This window comes from Odocoileus virginianus, chromosome 28 (assembly GCF_023699985.2).
Source record: "Odocoileus virginianus isolate 20LAN1187 ecotype Illinois chromosome 28, Ovbor_1.2, whole genome shotgun sequence".
Taxonomy (NCBI): domain Eukaryota; kingdom Metazoa; phylum Chordata; class Mammalia; order Artiodactyla; family Cervidae; genus Odocoileus; species Odocoileus virginianus.
The window spans coordinates 529,732-555,159 of NC_069701.1; the positions used below are offsets into that span (position 1 = coordinate 529,732).

General features: G+C 38.7%; 2 protein-coding genes across 2 annotated transcripts; both read right to left on the bottom strand.

Moving 5' to 3' along the window:
• Nucleotides 1-1,494: 1,494 nt before the first annotated feature.
• Nucleotides 1,495-24,716, bottom strand: C28H11orf54 (chromosome 28 C11orf54 homolog). Its single transcript, XM_020869606.2, has 9 exons — nucleotides 24,610-24,716; nucleotides 18,122-18,207; nucleotides 16,439-16,537; nucleotides 11,995-12,068; nucleotides 11,714-11,815; nucleotides 10,568-10,744; nucleotides 9,276-9,425; nucleotides 3,703-3,819; nucleotides 1,495-2,651 (listed from the first exon to the last, which is right to left on the bottom strand). The coding sequence occupies exons 2-9, from the start codon at nucleotides 18,174-18,176 to the stop codon at nucleotides 2,478-2,480; spliced, it is 948 nt and encodes a 315-aa protein (XP_020725265.2). The 5' UTR covers nucleotides 18,177-18,207; nucleotides 24,610-24,716; the 3' UTR covers nucleotides 1,495-2,477.
• On the bottom strand, nucleotides 12,075-14,149 carry LOC110122184 (thymosin beta-4-like). Its single transcript, XM_070457099.1, has 2 exons — nucleotides 14,133-14,149; nucleotides 12,075-13,472 (listed from the first exon to the last, which is right to left on the bottom strand). Exons 1-2 carry the CDS (start codon nucleotides 14,147-14,149, stop codon nucleotides 13,262-13,264), a joined length of 228 nt encoding a protein of 75 aa, XP_070313200.1. The 3' UTR covers nucleotides 12,075-13,261.
• Nucleotides 24,717-25,428: the final 712 nt, after the last annotated feature.

Sequence of the window (25,428 nt, forward strand, 5' to 3'; positions counted from 1 at the left end):
TTGAAACTACCAAGTTCCCTTCTGGCTGAACCTTTAAATCTGCCAGAAAGGATGTTTCTACAAATAACCTCATGGCTCACTCTCTCATTTTTTCAGGACTTGGCTCAAAAGTCTCCTTATCAGGGGCTTTACCTGATCCCTCTCTATAAAATGTGTAAGAGTCTGATTCCACTTCTGATGTTTGATTGCTGACAGATGTTAAGCCTTGCCCCACTCCTTCCTCCCCTTCTGCCCCACGTTTGTGTGATAAGAAAGCCTGGCTGTGGGCTTCCCCGAGTGGCTCAGTGATAAAGAATCCTCCTGCCAATGCAGGAGACACGAGTTCAATCCCTGGTCTGGGAAGATCCCACATGCCGCAGCGCAACCAGGCCTGTGCACCGCAGCTATTGAGCCTGTGCTCTAGGGCCCTGCAGCTGCAACTACTGGGCCCATGTGCAGCAACTGCGGAAGCCTGTGTACCCCAGAGCCTGTGCATCACAAGAGAAGCCACCGCAATGAGAAGCCAGACACTGCAACTGGAGAGTAGCCCCCGCTCGCCACAACTAGAGAAAAGCCAGCGCAGCAATGAAGACCCAGCACAGCCAAAACTAAATAATAAATAAAACAAATAAAATTATTATTAAAAAAAAAAAAAAACCCTGACTCCTCCTTGCTTTGACACCTGTGGAAAATTCAAACTGCATGCACAACCATCACCCTGACCCGACCTGCTAACCATCATAAAACCCCCAAGCCAGTCTTCTCTCCCTGTTCTCTCAGGCCATTTGTGGACTTCTTGGGAGCTGCCCTGCTACCTCCAGAAAGTCTCATTATGGGAATCATGAAGTCTTTCGGACCCCCTTGGTGTGTGTGACTTCATCATTCTCAACGACTGAGCTGGGTGTGGAGTCCACCTTTTCTCAGCATGGTATGCCCACAACAAAACAGATCCTCCTTCAGCCTTTCATTTTTCTTCAGAGCATGAATACCGCCTGATATGATATGTATTTGCTTATTTGCCTTCTCCTACCATGTAAAGGACTGAATGATCGATCCCAGCATCTAGTGAAGTATCTGTCATAATCATTCATCCATTCATTCAACAAATATTTATTGAGTGTCTACTTTGGGCAGATTCTGTTAAAGGCGCAGTGTATAATGGTGATCAAAGCCGCTGCCATGGAGCCTATGTTTCCAGAGGATAGGCTCTGTTGTTCATTCAGTATGTATTTGTTAAACGAAAGAATACTAGTATTATTTTTGTTTGGAGGTAAGATATTAATACGAAACACAGGGACTCCCTGGTGGTGCAGTGGCTAAGATTTCAAGCTCCCAGTGCAGGGGGCCCGGGTTGGATCCCTGGTGGAGGAACCATATTCCATATGCCACAGCTCAGAGTTCCCATGCTACAACCAAAGATCTGCTATGCTACAATGAAGACTGATCTCCAGTGCCTCAACTAAGACTCAACACAGCCAAATACACAAATAAAAATAAAAAAATAGAAACATAGTATCATATTATAAACATAAAATTTTTATTCATTTTTTTGTTACAGACTAGTGTTTACTTAAAAGTAATATTTAGGGATTTATACATAGGACACATTATAGTTAACATCCAAAGACAATCAAAACATATTTCCTGATGATTTATTATATGCTTAGTACTAAAAAGCTCCTAAATCTGTAGTGTTGGTATTACAAGATTGGAGAGTTGTTTTTGGCAAATGATTATTACAGAAAAACACTGAGGAAAATATCAACCATTATAATCAGTAAAGTATAATTTTATATTTCACAAAGGACAGTAGTCATATTTAGCAACAGCCTCACTTATACATTATACACACTTCAAAGTTATATTTCGATGCTTTTTTTCCCCCTTCTTGCAAATAACCAACAAGATACAAACTGCTTCCAACTGACATTTGTGAAAGGCAAACTGCAAACTTATAATTATGGTTCAACTTCACCAAAAGAAGTAAAGGTGCTCCCTCTGACTGCCTTATTCCATGAAAAAAAAGTGTACTCTGACTTCTAAAATGGGTTTTTAAAATTCAGTAGAAAGATTTAACAATAACCAACATTCCAACACTGATTTTTCTAATACCCAGAAACATTCACTTAGCAGTTGTGAGACTAATTTGAAAAACTGAATAATGTTATACAAATGTAAATTACTATTAGCTAATAGGAATAATCACTTGATTCTTAATCATGTTTATACTTAATTATAAACATAAGAATGATTTTTAGAATAAAATAATGAAGAACATCTCCATCACGTGTCTTGTGTTCCCAATAGTCCCTCTCAGATAGATATGTGAAATAACACAGAACCCAATGTTAACATAACTTTCATTTCAAAGGCCCCCAAAAATAGGGCTTAAGTAGTGAGAGCATTTCTATTAGACTTTATATTAGTATCAATTAATGAGTTAATCAATCAATTAACCTTAGTTAATTATTACTTTTTCTAAACAAGTACCAGATGATTTAATCTCGCCCAAATGAATGGGTCTCTTTTGGTTGATCAATGCGAAAGAGAAACTCGGCAGGTAAGAAGTATCCGAGGTACTCCACTATATCTGGGGTGGTGTCGTAATGGTAGTGTCCCCCTTCTCCATGATGACTGAAACAATGAGTGTGCTCCAACCGCAAATCAAATCCCTAGAACAGCACAGAAGCCATCTGTTAGTCTTCCAATTATTTGGCATAGAACTTAGGGGATAGGAGGCCTTTTTAATTTAGGCTACAGTAATTTTTTGGGGTAGGTAATACAGTCACATGAATCAAAATTCAGAGGGTACAAAAGTTTATATTCAGTAAAATGTATCTATCCAACTCCTGCAGTCATCATTCCTTTCCTTAAAGGCAACCACAGTAAGCAGTATCTTCTATATCCTTCCAGAAAGATCTATATTTTTAATTACTCATAGGTAGTATTCTGCAGGTACCATGCTATATGTTGTTTTCTTAAATTAACAATATAGCTTTCAGATCATGAAGTGAAGTCACTCAGTCGTGTCTGACTCTTTGTGACCCTATGGACTGTAGCCTACAAGGCTCCTCTGTTCATGGAATTTTCCAGGCAAGAGTACTGGAGTGGGCTGCCATTTCCTTCTCCAGGGGATCTTCCCGACTCAGGGATCGAACCCAGGTCTCCCACATTGCAGGCAGATGCTTTACCGTCTAAGCCACCAGGGAAGATCATGAGAGCTGCCTAACTCTTTCCAAATGAGATTAAGATTATTTCCAGCTCTTCTGCTATTACAACAATGATGTCATGAATAACCCTTTTCACTAATCATTTTATCATGTAAGTATATATTTAATGATTAATTCCTAGACATGTAATCACTAAATCAAAAGATATAACTAGTCAGTAGCAGTAGATATTTGGTTTAAATTAGACTATATTATTATTTTTCAAGGGTAGAAAACTAGATTATAATGAATAGTATGAAGAACAGCAAATAGATCTGAATCCTGTCCTGATTCTACTATTTAATAACATAACTTTGGATGCTATTTAAAATGTTTGTGCCTTCAGTTCTCCAAAGGTAAAATCTACTTTGCCTAGATCTTAAGCAGTCAGCTACTTGCTTCCTTACCTTTCAAGGTAATTCTAGAAATTATTCTAGTTCTTAATTAAGAACAATTTTCTAAAAAGCATTACCACTGTAATATCTTGCAATGTAAAAGACAGACATAGACTTACGGGGTCTCTGGAGACAAAAACTGGCAGACAAACCAAAGGAGCCTTCATCTCATAAAAACGCAACCATTTATTCACGTCTTCATCAGAGTTCAGTGGACAGGAAGAAAATTCTGCAGGCTATAATGAAAGAACATTAAACATGTAAACATACTGAATATTACTGAGCTAAAAATTTATATATAATTTCATTGTTAAAAGCTTTAAACTTTCCTATACATTCTACTGCAATTTCTGGCACCAGGAGATTCATATACCCTAGTTTTCAAAAGGACCGCCAACCATTGTGTACACACTGAAAGATATGAATGAATAAATAAAGGAGTCTATTGCTGTATTTTTATTTTTCATAGCCTCTCAGCTTTCCTATGAGCACATCCTCATACCAGTCTTAAATGTTATTATTGCTATTGCTAGATGGAAAAAAAAAAGCAAGGCATTGAAAGTGGAGTAGAAGCATCAAAAAGAATAAAATATTGAGGAATACACTTAAGGAGGCTAAAGACGTGTACACTGAAAAGTGCAAAGCATTGCTGAAATGAATTTTAAAAGACTCCAGGAAAGGCATCTTGTGCTCATGGATTGGACAATTTAATATTGTTGACATGTCAATACTATCAAATATGATCTCCAGATTCACTGCAATTCCTATCAAAATCCCAATGATGTTTTTGCAGAAACATAAAAATCCACCGAAAAATTCATATGGAATCTCAAGGGGCCCCAAATCGTCTCACACTTCCTGATATCAAGCTTACTGCAAAGCTGTAGTAATCAAAACAGTGTGACACTAGCATAAAGACAGGCATACAGTTCAATGGAACAGAAGAGATTCCAGAAGTAAATCCTTGCATATATGGTCAAATGGTTTCTGACAAGGATGCCATGACCATTCAATGGGAAAGGACTATCTTTTTATCTTTTTAACAAACAATGCTTGGAAAACTGATGTCCTTATGCAAAAAAATGAAGCTAGACCCTTACTTCATACCAGATACAAAAACTAAAAATGGATCAAACACCTAAATATAAGAGCTATAAAGACTTTTAGAAGAAAACAGTGGGAGAAAATTTTAAGACACTGGATTTGACTTTTTAGATTTGGTATCAAAAGTACAGGTAACAAAAGGAAAACAAGTGGGATAACATTAAGCTAAAAAGCTTTTGTATAGCAAAGAAAACAGTCAACAAAATGAAAAGGCAACCTATGGAATGGGAGAAAATATCTGCAAACCATATATCTGATAAGGGGTTAATATCTAAAATACATAAGGAATTCACAAGCAAAAAAAAAAAAATTAAAAGAATGATCAAAGAACTGAATTAGACATTTTTCCAAACAAGACATACAAATGGCCAACGGGTATATGAAGAAGCACTCAATATCACTATTCATTTGGTAAATGCAAATCAAAACCATGAGACATCAGTTCATTTTAGTGAAGATGGCTGTTACCAAAAAGACAAGAGATAAAAAGGTGAGGATGTAGAGAAAAGACAGCCCTTGTACACTGCAAGTGGGAATGTAGAACCATTATAGAAGTTCCTCAAAAAATTAAAAATAAAACTACCATATGATCTAGCAATTCTACTTTTAGGTATATAGCCAAAGTAAATGAAATCACCATCTTGAAGAGATAACTGGACTCCTATTTTCATTGCAGCATTATTCATGATAGCCAAGACTGGGAAACAAAACCTAAGTGTCTGTCAATGGATGAATGCAGCCAGGAAATTAAAAGATGCTTGCTCCTTGAAAGAAAAGCTATGACCAACCTAGATAGTGCATCAAAAAGCAGAGATATTACTTTGCTGATAAAAATCCATATAGCCAAAGCTGTGGTTTTTCCAGTAGTCATGTATGGATGTGAGAATTGGACCATAAAGAAGGCTGAGCACCGAAGAATTGATGCTTTTGAACTGTGGTGTTGGAGAAGACTCTTGAGAGTCTCTTGGACTGCGAGGAGATCAAATCAGTCAATCCTAAAGGAAATCAACCCTGAATATTGATTGGAAGGACTGATGTTGAAGCTGAAGCTCCAATACTTTGGCCACCTGGTATGAAGAGACAACTCATTGGAAAAGACCCTGATGCTGGGAAAGACTGAGGGAAGGAAGAGAAGAGGGCAACAGATACTGAGATGGTTGGATGGCATCACCAACTCAATGGACATGAATTGGAGCAAATTCTGGGAGACAGTGGAGGACAGAGGAGCCTGGTATGCTGCAGTCCATGAGGTGCCAAAGAGTCAGACACAACTTAGCAACTAAACAATAACAACAATAATGGATGAATGGACAAAGAAATTGCTACCTATCTTTCTAGTTGTGATATATATGAAATATCATTCAGGCTTTAAAAAGCAGGAAATCCCACCATTTGTAACAATGTAGATGAACTTGGAGGACACTATACTGAGTGAAATAAGCCAGTCCCAGACTAATATTGGGTGATATCACTTGTATGTGGAATCTAAAAAAGTCCAGTTTAGAGAAACAGTAGAGTGGTGGTTGTCAGAAGTTGAGGTAGGATGGGAGTGAAATGAGGAGATGCTGATCAAAGGGTACAACCTTTCAGTTGTAAGATGAATAAGTTTAAAAATCTAATGTACATCATGGTAACTACAGTTCATAATAAAGTATTGTTTATTTGATTTTTTAAAAATCCTCTGATCATTTGGTATTTACAAATGGATTGACCTATAATTTTGTTGTAAATAATTTGGAAAAGTAATTAAGTAGTTTCACAATATGTCTTTATATGCGATATCAGCTGGTTTGCCATTTAAAATTATCAGACTAAAAACTTTAAAACAATATATTTTGTGACAGCTTCATTGTTAAAACAAAACAACATTAAAGTGCAACACTTTTACATTTTGTTCATCATTGACTCAATGGACATGAATTTGAGCAAACTCCTGGAAATAGAGGACAGAGGAGCCTAGCATCCTGCAGTCCATGGGATCATAAACAGTCTGAAATGACTTGGGAATGAACAACAATGACACTTCATTCACTCACCTACCAAAAATTATTTTTTAAAATTATTTTGTTGTTTATTTTATTTTTGGCTGTGTTGGGTCTTTGTTGCAACATAAGGGCTTTCTCTAGTTGCTGAAAGCCCAGCTGTGGTGCGTGGGCCTCTCATTTGCAATGGCTTCTCTTGTAGCAGAGCATGGGCTCTAGAGTGTGTGGGCTCAGTAGTTGTGGCTCATGGACTTAGCCGGCCTGGGGCATGTGGGATCTTCCAGGACCAGGGATTGAACTTGTGTCCCCTGCAACGGCAGGTGGATTCTTAACCACTGGGGCACCAGGGAAATCCCAAAAATTATTTTTGAAAATCCTAGATGACCTGGTCTGTCCTCTTATGGTATTCCATCATTAATATCTTATAAATATACTTTTTTTTTTTTTTTAAGTTAGTCCAGTTCAGTTCAGTTCAGTCACGCAGTCGTGTCTGACTCTTTGCGACCCCATGGACTATAGCACTCCAGGCCTCTCTGTCCATCACCAACTCCCGGAGTTTACTCAAACCCGTGTCCATTGAGTCAGTGATGCCATCCAACCATCTCATCCTCTGTCGTCCCCTTCTCCTCCTGCCTTCAATCTTTCCCAGCATCAGAGTCTTTTCTAATGAGTTAGTTTTCGCATCAGGTGGCCAAAGTATTTGAGCTTCAGCTTCAGCATCAGTCCTTCCAATGAATATTCAGGACTGATTCCCTTTAGGATGGACTGGTTGGATCTCCTTGCAGTCCAAGGGACCAAAGAGTCTTCTTCAACACCACAGTTCAGAAGCATCAATTCTTCGGCGCTCAGCTTTCTTTATAGTCCAACTCACATCCATACATGACTACTGGAAAAACCATAGCTTTGACTGGATAGACCTTTGTTGGCAAAGTAATGTCTCTGCTTTTTAATATGCTGTCTAGGTTGGTCATAACTTTTCTTCCAAGGAGCAAGTGTCTTTTAATTTCATGGCTGCAGTCACCATCTGCAGCGATTTTGGAGCCCAAACAAATAGTCTCTCACTGTTTCCACTGTTTGATAGGACCAGATCTTAGTTTTCTGAATGTTGAGCTTGAAACCAGCTTTTTCATTCTCCTCTTTCAGTTTCATCAAGAGGCTCTTTAGTTCTTCTTCGCTTTCTTCCATAAGGGTGGTGTCATCTGCATATCTGAGGTTATTGATATTTCTCCCAGAAATCTTGATTCCAGCTTGTGCTTCTTCCAGCCCAGCATTTGTCATGATATACCCTGCATATACATCAAATAAGCAGGGTGACAATATACAGCCTTGATGTACTCCTTTCTCAATTTGGAACCAGTCTGTTGTTCCATGTACAGTTCTAACTGTTGCTTCCTGACCTGCATACAGGTTTCTCAAGAGGCAGGTCAGGTGGTCAGGTATTCCCATCTCTTTCATAATTTTCCACAATTTGTTGCGGTCCACACAGTCAAAGGCTTTGGCATAATCAATAAAGCAGAAATAGATGTTTTTCTGGAACTATCTTGCTTTTTTGATGATCCAACAGATGTTGGCAATTTGATCTCTGGTTCCTCTGCCTTTTCTAAAACCAGCTTGAACATCTGGAAGTTCACGGTTCATGTACTGTTGAAGTCTGGCTTGGAGAATTTTGAGCATTACTTTGCTAGCGTGTGAGATGAGTGCAACTGTGCGATAGTTTGAGCATTCTTTGGCATTGCTTTTCTTTGGGATTGGAATGAAACATGACCTTTTCCAGTCCTGTGGCCACTGCTTAGCTTTCCAAATTTGCTGACATATTGAGTGTAGCACTTTCACAGCATCATATAAGATTATAATTTTCATAATGAATTTTTCCCCTTAAACCACAACCTTTTTTTTTTTTTTGACAACCATCTTAACAGTAAACTCAATATACTGAGGTTAGGATTCTAGCAATGGAAACGATCAGTTTCTAAGGCTGGGATGGCGTTAGGGCAGGAGAGCCTGTCCCCAAATTAACTTTGGGCTTCCCTGATAGCTCAGTTGGTAAAGAATCTGCCTGCAATGCAGGAGACCCAGGTCTGATTCCTGGGTTGGGAAGAGCCCCTGGAAAAGGGAAAGGCTACCCACTCCAGTATTCTTGGGCTTCCCTTGTGGCTCAGCTGGTGAAGAATCCACCTGCAATGCAGACCTGGGTTCAATCCCTGGGTTGGGAAGATCCCCTGGAGAAGGGAAAGGCTACCCTCTCCAGTATTCTGGCCTGGAGAATTCCATGGACTGTATAGTCCAAGGGGTCACAAAGAGTCAGACACAACTGAGCAACTTTCACTTGCACTTTCAAGGCTTACACTCACAGCTATCTTGACCTTTGAAACAAACTAAGAAGAAAGTTCTAATATTATTAACATGAAGAAAGGACTCTAGCAGGACCTTATCATATAACATGCTTTACAGTATTCTCTGTCATTTGAATTTTAAGGTAACACGACTGTAGTAAAAGGACTTGTTCAGAATGTCTCTAAAGGTTAAATTCTCAATGTATATTCAAATCTCCTACAATCTTAAGCACATGCACACACACACACACACACACGTGCAGAGGCCTTTACCATAATGTGAGTCTTCACTTTTCCCTTCTGAATTATGAAAGCACCTCCCATTCCTACAGGCTTATCTCCATAATGTTTTTCAAGAGTCTCCCTCATACATGTCACAAAGTTAAGTTTTCCAGTTCTTCTTTTGACTTTCACCTCAATGACCTAGAGAAAACATACATACCATTGTTGTAAGCTGCAAAATATTATGCAAATAACTACCAAAGTGAAACATTATATAATTCATTGCCATCAAGCAAATATTCAACTGTTTGTTTTGAGCACCCAGATATTAGCAGAAGTGTCTGAATCCTCTAAGTCTTAATAATATATATATATATATGCAAGATATATCATTTACTCTAATAATATCTTATTCATGCTTTTTTGGACTGAGAAAGAGAATTATAGCTTAATTTTATAAATTTATAGCTAAATTCAACACTGAACTCTTGAGACTCTTACTATATGTCAATATGGTAAAAGATTGAGAATTCTTTGATTTAAGGGATTAATTTCTGATACCTAGAGAAGAAACGACTATATTTTCTCATTTCCTTTAAAATTCTGGACTTCTGTTACCCCCACTTTAGTAGGTATTTTTGCTTCACCACCTCATTTCTCAAAGTGGCTGAAGTAGTTATCTCTTTATAAAATCTGAGAGTTCTCACAACTGCTAAAACTGAAATCATCTTAAAAAAATAAACAGCTTTATTGGGGATACAATTCACATACTATACAATCCACCTACTTAAAGTAAACAATTCAATGGCTTTCAGTATATTTATAGAGTTGTGTGACCATCACTACAATTTTGGAACATGAAATCATCTTTTTTTGGTACTAATAGGAAATAAATATGAAGTGGGGCATTAATTCTCCTTATCTATTCTTTCTATAATTTCTATAATCTATAATATAATCCCATCATTTCTAGATATCTCAATCAATGTCTGATCAGTCAGGAATGAGCAAGTTACATATGTACTAACTGTAGGTAGACATTATCAACTTCAGCTGCATGGTTCATCTATTTGACTAACTCACTCCCCAGAAGAATATCCTATTACCTTTTAGTTCCTTGGAAAAAGGCTATTGTTTACTAGTATTATTCTTAACCTTAGTTTTAAATGAGACTTTTACTCTGCCTGCAGTACTTTCTGAATCTTTCATAACTGGATTATTTAAAGAGCTTTGACTTGGGTATCTTTGGATTTTCTTAAGAAAATTACAGTAGCAATAAGCATTCAGATTTTTAGCTCTCTGAGAAATTTTGGAGAATACTGCGTTTTTATGAACAAAATCACCTTCCCAGGTTGGCCTTCACTGGCAAAAAGATTAGCCAGTAACGCACACCCAAAATCATGATATTTCTCACTGTATTTCTCTAGTAGACACCCTCCATCTGCAGGGTTAACCCGAGCAAAGTAACTTCCATTCACAGGAGGTCTGTGTCCACTTTCTGTTTGAACAAGTAGCATAAACTGAAAAGAAAAGTAAATAAGGTATTTAGTCAATCATAGAATCTCTATGCAAAAGAGAATATCTTGAAAATGTGACAAGATATTTTGCCCTACACTTTAAGACATTTTATTTCAAGATCTAATAATAAAACATGAAAAACAGAATATTTAATGTTAGATTAAAATGTTAAAGATTTACAAAAATCAAAAACGGGAAAAAACATTTTGTAAAATGTTTACAGTATTATGGTGTTTCTAAGAGATTGTGACATTTGCTTTAAAATTTCTCATTTTAAATTTTAAACTTTTATCTTGAACACTAGCCAATTTATATTAATGTTTCTATAAGGACTTGTATGATTATTGACTAACGGTCACATCTGTAAGAGGCAGTGAGAGACAATGTGCAAACTGAGGAGGTTATTCAGTCTCTGTTCATGAGATGTGAAGAAGCACTGATATTTTTATGTTGGAAATGCATTGACATACACAGTGATGGATATTACCTTTTATAAATAACAATCAAACTACTGAGCTAGATCCCTGCTATTGGTCTGAAAGAGGGAGTTGACTAGGTCATTAAACATTTCATGCATCTTCTGATTAAAAGCTGTCTTTGAACTAGCCAAGGTCAGAGAAGCTAGGAATCCTCTGATGTGTAAGGATCGAAATCTTTCACATTCCAGAGTCCTCGGCAAACCACAGCAGGACCTTTGATAGACTCATCTATGACTTAAGAAAATCTAAATTAGAGATGAGTGCTCCATTTCAGTTTGACTAACTGGAGCGTGGGCTATACTCTAAATCAGTACCAAACAGTATCAAATCTGTAGAGAGGTATGATATCAACCACTTACAATTCATTCAGATGACAGGATTTCTGATAGGGCAGTAAAAGGAAAAAGGCAAACTAAGTGTCAAATCAATAAGTTAAAATAATTGTACTAATATATATTACATATTATATATAACATATGATAATATGCTGACCTCAGAATTGAATCCAAGAGTCTGAAATGGGCCTGCTCCTGCTCCAAGAATAAAAGCTCCAGGAAGCTGGATGTCTTTTGCAATCTTATTTAAATCATAAACCTAAGTAAGAGAAAAAGCATATTATTTAGAACTGACTTACATAAATTCCCAGGTTTACTTTTTGTTACTGAGTCCATTAACATTTGCTTGTCACACTGGTCAGTGGGTCTTCTAAGAATAAAAATAGGAATCAATTTCCATAATCTTCATGTGAATGTGAAAAGTAAAAATACACTTACTTTTTTTTGATTTACAAGAGGCAGTAAGTAAGGCACACCTCCTACTTCTGCAATTCTAGTTTTTCCACAGATGCCTAAAAAGAAAATACACCTTAAAAATAGGTGAACATCTACATCTAAGTATAAAATACCAGAAGACACTTATTAAGAGTATGTATATTTTAGAAGAATTGATGCTTTCAAAGTATGGTGCTGGAGAAGACTCCTGAGAGTCCCTTGGACAGCAAGGAGATCAAACTAGTCAATCCTAAAGGAAATCAACCCTTAATATTCATTGAAAGGACTGATGCTGAAGCTCCAATACTTTGGCCACCTGATGTGAAGACCCAATTCAATGGAAAAGACCCTGATGCTGGGAAAGATTGAGGGCAGGAGGAGAAGGGGACGACAGAGGGTGAGATGGTTGGATGGCATCACCAACTCAATGGACATGAGTTTGAGTCAACTCCAGGAGATGGTGATGGACAAGGAAGCCTGGCATGCTGTATAAGGTCCATGGGATTGCCAAGAGTTGGATACAACTGAGCGACTGAACAACAATAATTTTGGGGGCTTCCCTGGTGATCCAGTGGCTAAGATTCTGAGCTCCCAATGCAGGGGGTCTGAGTTCAAGCCTTGGTCAGGGAACTAGATCCCATATACTGCAACTAAAGATTCTGCATGCCACAACTAAGACCTGATGCACGCAAATAAATGAATGAATAAATAAATATTTTTTAACAGAGTATACACATTTTACTCTATATCCTGTGATAAATCATAATGGAAAATATAAAAAAAGAAGATATATATGTGTATAACTGAGTCATTCTGCTGTACAGCAGAAATTGTCACAGCGTTGTAAATCAACTATACTTCAATTTTTCTTTTTTTACATTTTAAAATTTTTTATTTGTGTTAAAAAATGTTTGTACACCAGTATTTAAAATCATTGTAACAAAAAGGAAATGGCACTCCAAACTGCACTTCAAAGACCAGAGGACATCTTGGACTAGCTTGCTTTTTACTCTAGAGTTCACTGTCCTCCCACCCAGCTTCCTCCTTCACCAACAGTTTTTTTTTTTCCCTCCCAGTCAGACAGGCAGATGAGAGAGGCAGGCCATGGCTTACACATTGTTAGAGTAGTTCTCCTTTCTCTTGTGTGAAAAAGGTTGGCAGTCATTTAATCGATCCAACCTCTTACATCTTACAAAGCTAAACATCTAAAAGTAAAATAAGAAGGCAGTGTTTGTGGAATGTACAGTGCATACTGGCAGTGCATGCTTCATTAGGATTTGCCTGCTTGCTTCTCCTGTTCAATAGTTTCTTTTGAAGGCAGTGGACTTTTCTCTTGCGTTTCTGTTTTCTTCAATTTCGATTTATCGGACTTTTCAATCTCAGTCATATCGGGTTTGTCAGACACAGTTACAGAGGGAGTAGAGAGAGCTGCAAAGGAGAGGAATCCGGTTTGCGAAGGCCGAGGAGTGCTCTGCTTCAATTTTTTTTAAAAAAGAGTATATAAGTTTTCCATTCTCATCATTTTACAAATAGTAGGGGTCAGAATCTGTATTGGGTTGGTGAAAAATTTCCTTCAGTTTTTAAAGTAAAAATAAAACACACATTTTTCATTTTCGCCAATAATTTTATTGAACAAAGTATTCACCATTTTGTTCCACTGCCTTCTGCCATTTTTCAACTAACTTCATAATTCCATCTTCCCAACACTTTCTATCTTTCTGAGCAAAGAACTGTTCTCAGTGCCTTTAATTTCAGGGAACTGAAATTTTTTCCATGAAGAAAATCTTGTAAAGACCAAAATAAATGGACATCCAAAGGTACAATGTCTGGTGAATATGGCAGATGAATTAGAACTTCCCAGTCAAGCTACAACAGATTTTGCCTGGTCATCAAAGAAACATGTGGCCTTGCATTATGGAGGATTATGCATTTTCTGTTGACTAATTCTGGATGCTTTTCATCAAGTGCTGCTTTCAGTTGGTCTAATTGGGAACAGTACTTTTTGGAATTAACTTGTTTGATTTTCCAGAAGGTGCTCATAGTAGAACGGACTCCCTTCCAATCTCTCCATATTCACAACATCACCTTCTTTGGATGAAGACCAGCCTTTGGTGTGGTTGGTGGTGGTACATTTCACTTACCCCATGATCTCCTCCATTCCACATTGTTGTACAGTATTCACTTTTCATCACCCATCACAATTTTTTTTTTAAAGAGTGTTTTCATGTCATTTAAGTAGAGAATTGCATGTGGAGATAATAGTCAAGAAGGTTTTCTCTGCTTAACTTATGTGAAACCCAAACATCAAAGCGATGAATATAACCAAGCTGCTGCAAATGATTTTCAGCACTGGATATTTTGACTGTGTCAGCAATCTCTTGCATGGTATAAGTTGATTATTCTCAATGTCTCAGTTTGATAGCTATCAATTTCAACTGGTCTACTCGACCGTGGAGCATCATCCAGCATATCTTCAACAGAAAACTTCACAAACCACTTTAGACACATTTGTTCAGTCCCAGCACCTCCTCCACACACTGCCCAAATCTTTTTTTTGGGTTTCAGTTGTGTTTTTACCTTTCTTCAAGTAATAAAGCATAATATACTGAAAATGTTGCTTTTTTTCTTTTATCTTCAATATTAAAATGGTTACACAAAACTTGCCCATTTTGATAAGTTTTTTTAAAAATGTATGCTGATATGACAGCTGTCACAATATAATCTAACAAAACTGTTCTGAATGAAGCTAAAGACAACTAAGTACTATTAGACCCATCTTAAGGAAAAAAACCAAATGAATCTTTTGGCCAACCTAAAAGTAGCTAGGACCCCTGTCCTATTCTAACTACCTGTTTTTTTTCTTTTTTGTTGTTTTTCTGGCTGTGCCACTTGGCTTATGGTATCTGAGTTCCCTGACCAGGAGTGCTAACCACTGGATTGCTGAGGAGTTCCCTACTTGTGTTTCTAATACTGTCATAACCAAGTATAACTTGATATAGTTAGTAACATAAAGGCAATGGAGTTGATGGTAAGGCAAGGGCTAGAACTGGGGCCAATGTCTGGATTGGATGAAGTTTCTATATTAGTCTATAATGACTTAGTCCTTTAAAAATCTTTTTTTTTGTGTGTGGGTAGGGGGCTTTAGCTAAAATTATATTTTAAGGGGACTTCCCTCATGGTCCAGTGGTGAAGACTCCACATTCCCAATGCAGAGGACCCAGGTTCAATCCATGGTCGGGGAACTATATGTATTCCACAACCAAGAGTCCGCATGCCACAGTGATGATCCCACGAGCCACAACTAAGGCCCAGAGCAGCCAAAATAAATAGTGTAGCCTTGGAGCAGGTTCTTCTTAAGGGTGACCAGTTCAGTTCAGTCGCTCAGTCGTGTCTAACTCTTTGTGACCCCTTGCACTGCAGCACGCCAGGTCTTCCTGTCCATCACCAACTCCTGGAACTTGCTCAAACTCATGTCCATCGAGTTGGTGATGCAATCCAACCACCTCGTCCTCTGTCATCCCCTTGTCCTCCCACCTTCAATCTTTCCCAGCATCAGGGTCTTTTCAAATAGGTCCTTCCAGTAAGGGACATACAGAACAGTATTCTTGAGCTCTTCTGCAGAACTAAAACCCCCACCAAATGAAAGATGTTAACTACTTGATGAAACATTCTTCATTCCAAAGAGAAAGGTACAGTTCAGTAACCTTGAGAACCACAGATCATAGGACCGCCTGAGACAATCTCTATACTGAACAAATGCAAGCCTTGCAAGCACCCTGATCCCAGTGAGAAACCCCTCCCATGACTAACCCCTCCCTGAGACTCCCCACAACCCCCACTTCAGTTTGGGACCCACAGTTTTGAGAGCATCAGTCTGTTATGTCCCCCTTTGCCTGGCAAAGTAATAAAGCTATTCTTTTCTACTTCACGGAATACTCTTTGTCTCTGAGAGTCAATTTGACGCTGCTACACAGAGGCTTTTCAGCATCAATATTAATGTCCCTCCTCACTTTGAACATTGGAAATCAGTTGACAAATTTGTTGAAGGGATGTAAATATTTAATAGATGATTCAAATAAATACAAGGCTTTTAAGATCCCTTCTGATATTGAATAAGTAAAACATAAAAATTATAATAAGTTTCCATAACAGTCACTTGAACAATTAAAAATAAAATTTTGATGTGATATTCAGATGCTAGCCTACTGAATAGCTATTATATAACCTATGAAAGTTATTAAAGTACATAAAACACCATATTTTTCTACAAGGGTATAAAATGAAATTTGACCAATATTAGAAAACACAGAAATGAAGCACAATTTAATCTAAAAGTTGGGGCAATATCCTTTATTTGGAGATAATTTAAGATAATCCTTAAAAATAATTTTGGTTTCAGGAAAAGATCTGGTCTGAAAAGGAAAAGCTAATTGCAAAGATTGCTTACCTTTTATAGGAAAGGTAAATGGCTCCTTAGTTAAATCAGGGCAATCAACTAGAGAGACCTGGACTTCAGCAAAGTTATCCGTTAGCCCCTTCTGCAGAACTAATGAAGACAAGAAAAAAGCTTAACATCAGGTAGAAATTTGCCATCACATATCAAATCTTCCCTCTACTGTTTTGTGTGTCCTATTTCCAACCTAAACTTGTGTAATTTGTTTTTTTTTTTTAATTTCTGGCTGCACTGCCCAGCATGGGGGATCTTAGTTCCCAGAACAGGGATGGAATTTTTGCCACCTGCAGTGGAAGCAAGGAGTCTTACCCTCTGGAGTGCCAGGAAGTCCCTAAACTTGAGTAATTTAAAAGGAGCCTTGGGGGCCAGCAGTTAAGACTCCATGCTTCCACTGACGGGGGTGCTCCTGCATGCTGTGCTGCCAAAAAAATCATATAAACAAACAAAAAGGGGGGGAACAATCTTCTTAATGAACTTATTTAGATATCAGACACATAATTAATCACAAGATATGCATACTAATTACATAAATAATTCCATAAATACCACTGTAAGCTGTAGTGATTATAAACCACTGAAGATAAACACTGCACACATTTTCTTTTAGGGAAAGGATTCCAGGAATTGAAATGTAAATATTTACACAGCTAGAAAGTAAGCAGTTACATGCAACACCTTCACTGTTTACAGGCAAAATGTTTAGCAAAAGAGGACATGAAAGTATGTGCTATATGACTTCACTTATGTGTATTTCAAACAAAGGCAACTAATCTAAGGTCACAGAAGTCAGAACAATGGTCACTTCCTGGGAAAGAGATATTGACTAAGAAAGTGTGAAGAGTCTTCTGGGATACTGGAAACAGTTTATACTTTTTTTTTTAAACTTTAATATTTGGCCATGCTGGGTGGTATGTGGGATCTTAGTTCCCCAAACAAGGATCTGTGCACCCCTCCAGAGTCTTTTTTTTTTTAACATTTATTTATTTGACTGCACCAGGTCTTAATTGAGGCATGTAGGATCTATTTATTTTTTAATTGGAAGAAAATTGCTTTACAGTGTTGTGTTGATTTCTGACGAACATCAACTTGAATCTGTCATAATTATATATGTATATATATATATTCCCTCTCTCTCCTGGTTTCACTTTCTTTTTCTTATCTATTAATAGATCCCTTCCTTTGAATTAATCCTGTGACACTCCCTTAAGTTCTTGCTCAAATAAGGTGAGATACCTAAAAATATATACAGACAGAAAAACCTAAGCAAGGTTCACTGACAGTCTGTAATATCAGGAGAGGGGGAAAAAGTAGTAGATTGGGAACATGATTAATGTATCACAGTAGATTATTTCAAGAGTACTACAACTGGTAAAAAGTTAATAAAGCAAAACTGTGTACTCTTTGGGCACCACACACATTTAAATCTTGGATTATCATATTCATTTTCATTCTGTAAAGTTAGTATCTAGTATATGTGCTGCCGAAGCGAGCACTCATTCTGTAAAGTTAGTATCTAATCAAGACTATTTGAACAGTGAATAGTATCTAATCAAGTCTATTTGAACAGTGAATTTAGGTTTTTTTGAGAGGTAGAGATTTGGACTCTCATTATCTTAGAATGTTTTATTTTTATTTTTTTTCCTTAGGATAATAGAAAAGACTCAATATAGTATTTACCTCCAACAAGCTCCTCTAGACTTGGCACATGAAAAGAATATTCAGCACAAGCCATCTTCTTTCTTCCTTAGGGGACAAGGCACAACCTTTAAAAGAAGGGAAAAAACTAGTCTGAACCAACCAAGTCCAAGATGGCAAAAGATTAAACTTCCAGTAGACCTTGAGTCTCATTGTAAAGCATTAGCATCTAAATGGTACATCCATAAGCACCATAACCATAGAAGGCCAAAAAGTGGGTGGTGGCCCAATTCCTGAAAATTTCTGCCCCAAATAGTTGGAATAATCCTCCCACTTGTTAGCCTATGAAGTTACCCAGCCCATAAAAACTAACCACCCTACATTTAAGGACCTCTAGCTTTCTGAGCTGGCCCACACTGCCTGTCTTTCTTCCAAGGCCGTCTTGCTTTTTGAAACAGACGGCATTCTGTTTATGAAATTAGTTCAGTTCAGTTGCTCAGTCGTGTCTGATTCTGCAACCCTATGGACTGCAGCACGCCAGGCTTCCCTGTCCATCACTGAATGTTGAGTTTTAAGCCAACTTTTTCACTCCCCTCTTTCACTTTTAAGAGGCTCTTTAGTTCTTCCTTGCTTTCTGCCATAAGGGTGGTGTCATCTGCATACCAGAGGTTATTGATATTTCTCCTGGCAATCTTGATTCCAGTTTGTGCTTCCTCCAGCCCAGCATTTCTCATGATGTACTCTGCATATAAGTTAAATGAGCAAGGTGTCAATATACAGCCATGACGCACTCCTTTTCCTATTTGGAACCAGTCTGTTGTTCCATGTCCAGTTCTAACTGTTGCTTCTTGACCTGCATACAGATTTCTCAAGAGGCAGGTCAGGTGGTCTGGGATTCCCATCTCTTGAAGAATTTTCCACAGTTTGTTGTGATCCACAATCAAAGGCTTTGGCATAGTCAATAAAGCAAAATTAGATGTTTTTCTTGAACTCTTGGTTTTTCAATGATCCAATGGATGTTGACAATTTGATCTCTGATTCCTCTGCCTTTTCTAAATCCAGCTTGAACATCTGGAAGTTCACAGTTCATGGACTGATAAAGCCTCACTTGGAGAATTTTTAGTGTTACTTTGCTAAGGTAGTGTGTGAGATGAGTGCAATTGTGCAGTAGTCTGAATATTCTTTGGCATTGCCTTTCTTTGGGATTGGAATGAAATATGACCTTTTCCAGTCCTGTGGCCACTGCTGAGTTTTCCAAATTTGCTGGCATATTGAGTGCAGCACTTTCACAGCATCACCTTTTATGATTTGAAATAGCTCAATTGGAATTCCATCACCTCTACTAGCTTTGTTCGCAGTGATGCTTCCTAAGGCCCACTTGATTTTGCATTCCAGGATGTCTGGCTCTAGGTGAGTGATCACACCATTGTGGTTATCTGAGTCATGAAGATCTTTTTTGTGCAGTTCTTCTGTGTATTTTTGAAATGTCTCTGTAAATAAATCTACTTCATATCACTTTGTCTCTCACTGAATACTTTCTTTAGATAAGACCTAAAGACTTGAGCTTCATTAAGTCCTGAGTGTGTGATCTCAAAAGACAGTGGGTTCAAGTCCCAACCTGAGCTGTGAGGTTTCATGAGGATTTACAAGATAAAGCAAGTGTAGATTAATGATTGCAAGAGTTCACAGTGCACCAAGCATGAACATCTAAAGCTCTGGAAATGAAAGACTTCAGTTATATAAGGAAGGCAAAAGGGCACTTAGGTGTCTGTCCTCACAGAAAGGCAACCACAGCTTTTAGTATTTAATAATCAAAGTGAGAAATGTTCAAGTAACCTCTTTTAATACTAACACCTTAGATAGCTGACATTTAAATAGACAAAAGGAATACCAAACCAAGAGGGCACATGATGCATTTTTCTCCAGTCATGTACCTGGACTGAACATGCAGCTTTCTAACAGTTGGTTTAAGGAAGATAGATGCTGAAGCAAAGGTAGTTAGTTGCTAAGGTTTATGTGTAAGTGTTTAAGTGGTTGTAGAATAACAGTTGGTTGTACGATGCTCAGGTACTTCTATAATAGATCATTTACTTGTGTTTTCTATTCTGTATTTGACAATTAGGCTAAAAATTACCTGAGTTTCTTACACTATCACTTTTACAAAAGAAAATTTAAATTACTAAGAAAAATGGAAATTTCTACAAATGATTAGCTTTTGATATTCAAATCATTTCATTTACAAATAAACATTTTATTTTTGGTAAGCAGCTTTAATGTTCAATTATTCTGATAACTAATGAAGTATAATTTGATTTTTAAAAAATACATGCTAAGCATTTTACAATAATTAGACATTTATGCAGAGATTAGTGCCACCTGGGAAGCCTGTGGACCTCCAGGGAATTCCCTCAAATATATTTTCAAGTTGAAATAAATTATAATTGTTTAGGAATAGCCATTTTAACTTTTGAAATAATTTCAGATGGACAGAAAATACATACAAAGAAAGAAAGTATATACAAACAATCTTGTATACACTTCATGCAAGGGCTTCCCAGGTGGTGCTAGTGGTAAAGAAACTGCCTGTCAATAAATTCAGGAGACACAAGAGACATGGGTTCGATCCCTGGGTTGGGAAGATCCCCTGGAGAAGTCCATGGCAACCCACTCCAGTATTCTTGCCTGGAGAATTCCATGGACAGAGGAGCCTGGCAGGCTATAGTCCATGGGGTCACAAAGAGTCAGACATGACTGAAATGACTTAGCACACATGAACAAGTCACAGAATCTTAGCTCCCTGACCAGGGATAGAACCTGAGCCCCCTACAGTGGAAGCATGGACTCTTAAACCACTGTACCTCCAGGAAAGTCCCATCATCTTATATACATTAAAAAAAATTGTGTTTTTCTTTTGTTTTGCAAATTTTTTTCTCTGTATAATAGGCTCCAGTTTCATCCACTTCATTAGAATTGATTCAAATGTGTTCTTTTTAATAGCTGAGTAATATTCCATTGTGTATATGTACCACAACTTTCTTATCCATTCGTCTGCCAATGGATATCTAGGTTACTTCTATGTCTTGGCTATTATAAACAGTGCTGCAATGAACACTGGGGTACACATGAAGTAAGTCAGAAAGAAAAACACCAATACAGTATACTAATGCATATATATGGAATTTAGAAAGATGGTAACAACAACCCTATATGCGAGATAGCAAAAGAGACACAGATATAAAGAACAGACTTTTGGACTCTGTGGGAGAAGGCGAGGGTGGGATGCTTTGAGAGAATAGCATTGAAATATCTATATTATCATGTGTGAAACAGATCACCAGTCCAAGTTTCATGCATGAAGTAGGGCACTCAAAGCCGGTGCACTAGGACAACCCTGAGAGATTGGATGGGGAGGGAAAAGGGAGAGGGGGTTCTGAATGAGGGACACATGTACACCCATGGCTGATTCATGTCACTGTGTGGCAAAAACTACCACAACATTGTAATTAGCTTCCAATTAAAATAAATAAACTAAAAAATAAATAAATGAGAAAATTTTTAAAGTTCAAAAAAAATTATTTTTCTTGCCCATCATTTATTTTTTAACATTGTTTTCTTTTACAATATAGAATATTTATACATGCACATTAACACACTTATACATACTTGGAAATAAGATATAGTGACACTTAAATATTTTAATTTAATTTTATTTAGCAAATAGAGCATTAAATTATGAATGTATATTTTATATATATATATATACACACACACATATCAGATGATAGCCAAAACTTTATTTTTTTCAAAACTTGAATTCTCTGTATCCAGGAGCAGTTTACTTGGTGATAATAATTAAAATAAATGGCTACCATACAGAATTAAAAGATTTATTCTAAAATGGAAAGCAAATGTCATTTTATTTTTATTTTTTTCTAATATATTTACTTGGATGAGTTGGGTGTATGCAACTAAGCATACACCCTAATCTTGTCAGCAAGATTTCTGAAACCCTTTCTGAAACTTTGCAGAAGAAGAACGCAAAACTGTTATTGCCATAATATAACAAGTCACATATTTCTGACCTGACTACATTGTGTGTTAGTCGCTCAATCAGACACCTTGCAATTGAATGACTGCAGCCCACTCAGCTTCTCTGTCCATGGACTACTCTAGGCAAGAATACTGGAGTGGGTTGCCATTCCCTTCTCCAGGGGATCTTGCATAACCTCTCCCTAATATCCAGGGAGAGGAGCACAGTTCTTGAGGCACTAGCCTACTGTGTTCCTTCTCTGCCTGCCAAAGAAAGCAAGCCTCTATTTCCTTCGCCATAACTCTGTCTCCGTGTTTCTGGTTGGCATCAGTGCACAGAGAGTCAAGATTTTGGCAACAAATTCTTGCTTCCCATTCACATAAATCATTTAAGTCCTGTGAATGTAAAATGCTGTTGGACCCACAATCCAAGAGAGTTCACTGAGATTCAAATTCCCTGGATTCCATGGAGTCGGTAGAATGAGCAAGCATCAAGAAGTAAAATAATACAGAAGTTTCATCAAGAAGTGAAATAAAAACAGGGGTGTTAGTTTTGTTCAGTGTTAGAGTGAGAACAAAATACATAAGCCTGTATGAACTACACAGTATGAACTGTGAAATTTCAGTGATTCTGCGTATAAGCTAAATCTTATGTTTGTATTTAAAACTGGTATTACACAATAGAGTGGTAAATCTCATGCTAATGAGCAAATTAACGATAGTATTAATAATATAATTAGTGGTTAATAATAAAATAGCATGATTAATAATGCCCTTGATGATAATAGCAAGTTAATGCTATTAGTTAAAACATCATGACAAGTTGAAAGAGATACTACAGAAGAAATGAGACAGCTTATATCTTAGTAGCTTTAATGGCACTTTCCCATTGCATTTTGAACAAGGGACACTGCATTTTCATTTTGTACTGAGCCTCACAAATTACAGAGGCAAGTTCACTCTGGAAATATGGCAGGGGATAAGGCATGCAATCCCTGTTCTGGAACTTACTGTACTTCACAAACCCTACAAGACTTGACTACCTGTGCCTGGAATTGTTCAACATTTAGAGCAAAATTGAGTAAAGAGGCTAGATTACCTTCCAGGTCTATTCAATCCTAACATGACACTATCCACAAAATAAGACTAGACTGCTTTCCTGGTTTTATTATATGATACAAGAAGCTGAGGATTTGATTCCTGGGTCAGGAAGAACCCCTGGTGGAGGAAATGGCAACCCACTCCAGTTTTCTTGCCTGGAAAATCCCATGGACAGAGGAGCCTGGTGCTACACAGTCCGTGGGGTCGCCAAGAGTTGGACTAGAGATCAAGCCAGCTCATTCCTTTTTTTTTTTTAATTAAAAAAATTTTTTTCAGCTCATTCCTTTTTGTAAGTACTTTGGGAAAAACAAGAAACACCAAAACTAAGCTAGTTTGAACTTTTAGCTTTTTAACACAGTAACCATTCAGGAAACAGTGGCTGACTATTTTTCTGGGCTCCAAAATCACTGCAGATGGTGACCGCAGCCATGAAATTAAAAGACGCTTACTCTTCGGAAGGAAAGTTATGAGCAACCTAGACAGCATATTAAAAAGCAGAGACATTACTTTGCCAACAAAGGTCTGTCTGGTCAAGGCTATGGTTTTTCCAGTTGTCATGTATGGATGTGAGAGTTGGACTATAAAGAAAGCTGAGCGCAGAAGAATTGATGCTTTTGAACTGTGGAGATCCAACCAGTCCATCCTAAGGGAGATCAATCCTGGGTGTTCATTGGAAGGACTGCTGTTGAAGCCGAAACTCTCTGATGCGAAGAGCTGACTCATTTGAAAAGACCCTGATGCTGGGAAAGATTGAGGGCAGGAGGAGAAGGGGATGACAGAGGATGAGATGGTTGGATGGCATCACCGACTCGAAACTTCGGGAGTTGGTGATGGACAGGGAGGCCTGGCGTGCTGCGGTTCATGGGGCCGCAAAGAGTCCGATACGACTGTGCGACTGAACCGAACTGAACCGAACCATTCAGGGAACTGAGAAAACGAACAACAAAAATCCGCCGCGGGTGTCTCCTGTGATCTGTTAAGCAACTCCTGGGAGGCTGACCCTTCGTTCAGAGTGAGGGTAGGTAAGAACACAAGTTCGAAAGTGGAGCGGGGAGCTGGGAGTGCTTGCATAACAGAGGCTTCCAGTACAAAGGTTACACATTTTGAGTCACGGTCAAGGTATGATCCTCTCACAATTTAACGGAAAAGCGATTTCTGAAGGCAAAAGTGGACACAACACGACAAAACACACCTGGCCAGAGACACACACTCGCAAATCCCCCACAATACCCGTGGTGACTAACTTCGGACAGTTATAGGAAACCTCAGCAGAGGTGAGGCCACTGGGAGCAAGTCAGGCGGGGTGCCTGTTTCCTTGCAGTTCACGTGCATTCCACCCTCCTGACCCCACAATTTATTCCCGAAACGTTGGCCGAAACGTCCTAAGCGATTCCACTTACCTAGTCGGTTAGAGAAGCCTACACCAGACTCCTGCTCTCACCTTACTCAACTCCACCTCTCCAGGGTTAGGGCGTCCAGGCTCCGCCCACTGGACTCGGCCCTCCCCTCGCGGGGATAAACATGGCGCCCGCCAGTCGCACCACCTCCCAGCTCTCCCGTTCATCCCGCAGTCCAGTTGTTATCGCGAGACTTCCGCCCCACTATTAGCTTGGGCGCGCCGCGCGCTCACCCTTTCTTCCCGCGCGGCGGCGGAGGCTGGCTCCTGGCTGCTGGCTGCTTTTCGGAGTGCTGTGGTTTGTAGGTTGCTGTCCGCAGCAGGAGCCCGTGTCGAGCCGGCGCAGGTTAGTATACGCCATCCGCCTCTGGAGGGGTCGGAAAGAGGACACGGGCGTCCGGGCCTTGCGGGCGACGGAGGGGTCGCTCTTGTGGCTTTTTCCGGGCGCGGCGGGGTGGGGCGCAGACCCGGGAGTTGGGCCCTGATGGCGGGGCCCCCTCGGTGGTTGTGGACTGCAGGCCTAGGGCTGCATTGCGACCGTGGCCCGAGCGTGGCCCGTGAATGTTACAGTGGAGCATAAATAATGCTCATTCTCTAAATGGCGGTTGCTGACGCCATCCTTGTCCGAGATGGGCGCCTGCTGGAGACGCTCGCCCCAGGATCGCGCAAAGCGCCGAGGACGAGTTGTTCGCGGTCGCGTGGTACGGTCAGAGTACCCGACTAGGAAGCAGCACTTGCACAGGATTGCTTTCCAGATTCCGTAAAAGATTGTGTTAACCTTAGTTTTGATAATACGCCCAGGTATTCCATCGCTGTCATTGGA

Coding starts and splice junctions, on each gene's coding strand:
- C28H11orf54 (XM_020869606.2), bottom strand. CDS start 18,176: ATGGCTTGTGCTGAATATTCTTTTCATGTGCCAAGTCTAGAGGAGCTT. Junction 10,745..11,713: donor CTCTTGGATTCAATTCTGAG/GTCAGCATATTA, acceptor TTTTCTTTTCAG/TTTATGCTACTTGTTCAAAC. Junction 3,820..9,275: donor AAGTGAAGACTCACATTATG/GTAAAGGCCTCT, acceptor CTTTCATTATAG/CCTGCAGAATTTTCTTCCTG.